The following is a 3,628-nucleotide window of genomic DNA, read 5'->3' on the forward strand; positions in this document are numbered from 1 at the left end:
GATAAAGATTAATTTATATACTTTGGATGTAGTTGTATCAACAAATACAATACACACACCTTCTTTCTGGTGTCGAAGAACATATTTTGTTCAGATTTAATTCCGTTATTTAGAGCTATCATTTGTTTTGGAAAAAACAAAACACGTCATGGCATAGAGAACCAATATTTTGTCATACTGTATATTATAGTGAGTGATTGTAAATTGCAGGATTTTTCGCAGAGAACGCATGTGAATGGAAGAGACCAGCGGTGCTTGCCCATCGCTACTATCTACACACGCATCATTTTGGCAAGAACTCATTTAATACTCACTGTCATCATACTCATTGCCATTACTGGATTAGCTGCTTTTAACGAAAGGAAATGTAGATCCGAACCCACAAACATCTCATATTTCGTATTGTTATTGTTCCTATCTATTGTAAAGCATTTCTTTCCAAGGAAAGTTTTAAAGCCACCCCATAGTCATTATCATCAATTGCATATCGAGTTAGTCAATGTAGGTCCGCTAGTTCTTTATTTTCCTAACTTAAAATTGTTTCAGAGAGCCTCGTTGCAAATGAAATTACTGAAGTTTTATCCGAACAGTAGAAACACAACATGGCATAAAAGTTTTATAAAAGATTATAAGTATCTTCCATGGCCGAGAGTGTAAGATAGGTTCATTCCGACCCGAGCGTAGGGTGTTTTGCTGAAACGAGGTTTACCGAGTTTCCGCAAAACACCCTGCGCGAAGGTCGGGATGAACCTATCTTATACGAGCGGCTATTGTAGATGCTTTTTCTCCCACCTCAGTTAAACAAAATTAAGTAAAAATGTATTTTCTTGCTGGAACTCGTTTTTGCTTAGTGAAAATAATTGCGTCAAGATTTCCTTGATGCTACTGACGACAGTCTTTAACAAGGGAGGTAATTACAATGTGGTAAAAGGAGTTCCATACGGGCATTTTATCTTCGCCCGTGGGCAAGATAAGAATATCTAGCATGGTTAAATTATTGGATCTACTTATCTGAGGTGGGAGAAATACAGTTTCTAATATATAGTTGTGTACCGTGTTAATGAATTAATAGAAACAAATAAGAAACAAAAGCAAATGGTTGTCATTGGTATCACTACTTATTCAAAATACTGGTGAACCCACAGAGACAACTCCAGTAGCAATATGTAAATGATAAACCTGCTCAAAGGCTCAAAGTAAACAGTTGAAATACACTAAACGAGCGACACACATCGTCATAAAACAACATTGGAAAGCTAAAATTGTATAAAAACCTTTATTTATAAATGTTTGGGTAACAGCCTTGATCAGACAGTATAAGCTGGTTTTGACTGTGTGGTGATTTGATCAGGTGTGCTGGTCGAAGGATTCCTGGTACGTAACAACAGTTGGACGCTACTTGGAAGCCAGCTCGCGAAAGACAAGAAAAAGGCAAGGATACATTTGATGATATCAAGTCATTCATAATGGAGTATTTTAAATTTAATATACTTCGGTTCATAAAACACACACATAAAATTTGTTTAAACCGATTTTATTCTCAGAAACAATTGACTTTTATGTTTTCATTTTACTCTTAGAACCGTCGCCATTTTGGCGTGAGCAATAGAAACTTGACATTATAATAATATCACAGTACATTTTCGCGTCTTGTTTGTTCAGAAAACTACCAGAAAAAAATCAATAAGAAGCATATTGCTAAAACGGTCAGAAAAGGTTTGTCCGTTGGCACTGACCAATTAAACATTGTTTTACCAAATGAAAACAACCCACGAGGCATTGTCTGCGCTCAACTTATAAAAAGCAACTGCGTAGTACATGGCAACAAGTTGAGAAGGAAGATTAGGTTAGACAATACACGTATGGTAAACAAATATTAAAATAACACTACATTTCGAAAAACAGCATACATGTATTCCTCATTTACAGGGATACTACGTCATACCTGGAGGCCCTGTTGAGATTCGTCCAGGGGATGTTGTTGTAAGTTATAGTTGTGTTCATTACTTTATGGTCTCCTTCTAGGAGCAATGTCTTTGGTATTGTAAGTTATTTCGTTTGATATAGAATCGTATGGTTATGGAGAGAAAATTTGCAAATAGCCAAAGAACATGTATAAATTATGACGTATTTGCAATTGAGAACCACAATACATATTTTAAAATTTAAATGCATTTACCTTTAAGTTATCATTTCAACAGCTTGAATAATACATTGTGTTGTTTGAAAACATTTCCATATATTTTTTCTGTTTACACCAGGCGGCGAGATGTCTGTACATAAACCGAGGTACCGAACCAATTGGTTTTGGGTAGGTAAGCTCGTTTGTCTTGTGTTTCAAGCTGCAAACTATCATTAATCGTGCGCGGTATAATTCTTTATAAACAATTCAAAGCATTTTTCATGTCTAATTGAATTTGAACTAAACCAAATTTCGGCAGGAAATCGGAAAACTAAAGGAAACATAAATATATAGCATATACATAAATCAAAAGAAAACTTGTACGAGTAAGAAAAGAGCAATTATTAATTTTGATAGAATTAAAACCTAAAATGTAAAATAAGTAAAGTTGTTATATGTGCTTGGTTTCATAGCATGAGCGGCGGGGAAGAAATGTGCAACTTCCAACTTGACATTGGCTTTCGTCCAGAGGACGCTGACCACTTCCGGCGACCAGCAATGTGTACTGCCGAGTCTCCGACATTTAGATTCTGCGACCACGAAGAGACAGCTGCTATTTGTTAAATTGACTGATACCACAGTGAAGAACATATTAAGAACAAAACATGTAGATACTCTGGCGACGAGACTGTTACCACAGCATTGTGATCTGCATTGAAAATGTATACGTTGTTTTATGGAATTAAAGTGTTTTAGATAATAAAAAATATGTATATATTGCTATTATAACAATGCACTTCCCCCAATGTAAAAACCGTTAAGTAATCTGACATTACAAAAGATCGTGACTATATTTAACAAGAATAATCAAATGAAAATGTTATTGTATTCGTCTAGATTAAGTTTGAATCGAAGTGCAGTCGAAGCGCATTTGCTCGAACTCCTAAGGACTGGTAAAAATATCACGAGCCTCGGAAAATTCGAGCAAAGCCTGAATGCTTACATTCAGTATAAAGAAATCGGTCCATTACATCCAGTTCTAGCCAAGCGAGTTCGATCCAACGGGGTTCGACTGTAATTCAATTACGTCTGTTTTAGTTTTAGTTTGATAGTCAAGATTCAAAAGTTCTTCATTAACTCGTTAATTTGTTAAACTTCTAAAGCATTTGCAATAAAAATGTATTGTCTCTAAATAGAACTATGTATTCCCTTTAATAATACATTAGAAAAATTGTATTTCTGAGTCCAATTTCTCGAACTCAGTCTCATGGCGTTAGCGGGTTTGGTCGAGACATGACAAGTGAAGTAACTCAACAACTGCAAATGATTTCATGGAATCGTGACAAGCAATTACATGTGGAATGCAGAGAAACGACAAAAACGCTCAATTATTTCCGGCGATCACTTTCAAGACAGTCTTACACGAGCAAATATCTTCCTCTTAACATCCTATAATTCGATTTGACTGTAATATTGTATAAATACATGTACTGTCACACTGGAAGC

General features: G+C 35.4%; 1 protein-coding gene across 1 annotated transcript; it reads left to right on the forward strand.

Annotated features, from left to right (window-relative positions):
* The first annotated feature begins 1,095 nt into the window (after positions 1–1,095).
* Positions 1,096–2,962, forward strand: LOC128235428 (peptidyl-glycine alpha-amidating monooxygenase A-like). The gene is made up of 5 exons (XM_052950250.1): positions 1,096–1,108; positions 1,352–1,431; positions 1,930–1,983; positions 2,262–2,311; positions 2,596–2,962. Exons 1-5 carry the CDS (start codon positions 1,096–1,098, stop codon positions 2,744–2,746), a joined length of 348 nt encoding a protein of 115 aa, XP_052806210.1. The 3' UTR covers positions 2,747–2,962.
* Positions 2,963–3,628: the final 666 nt, after the last annotated feature.

The sequence above is a fragment of the Mya arenaria genome, chromosome 5 (genome assembly GCF_026914265.1).
Source record: "Mya arenaria isolate MELC-2E11 chromosome 5, ASM2691426v1".
NCBI classification, from domain to species: Eukaryota; Metazoa; Mollusca; class Bivalvia; order Myida; family Myidae; genus Mya; species Mya arenaria.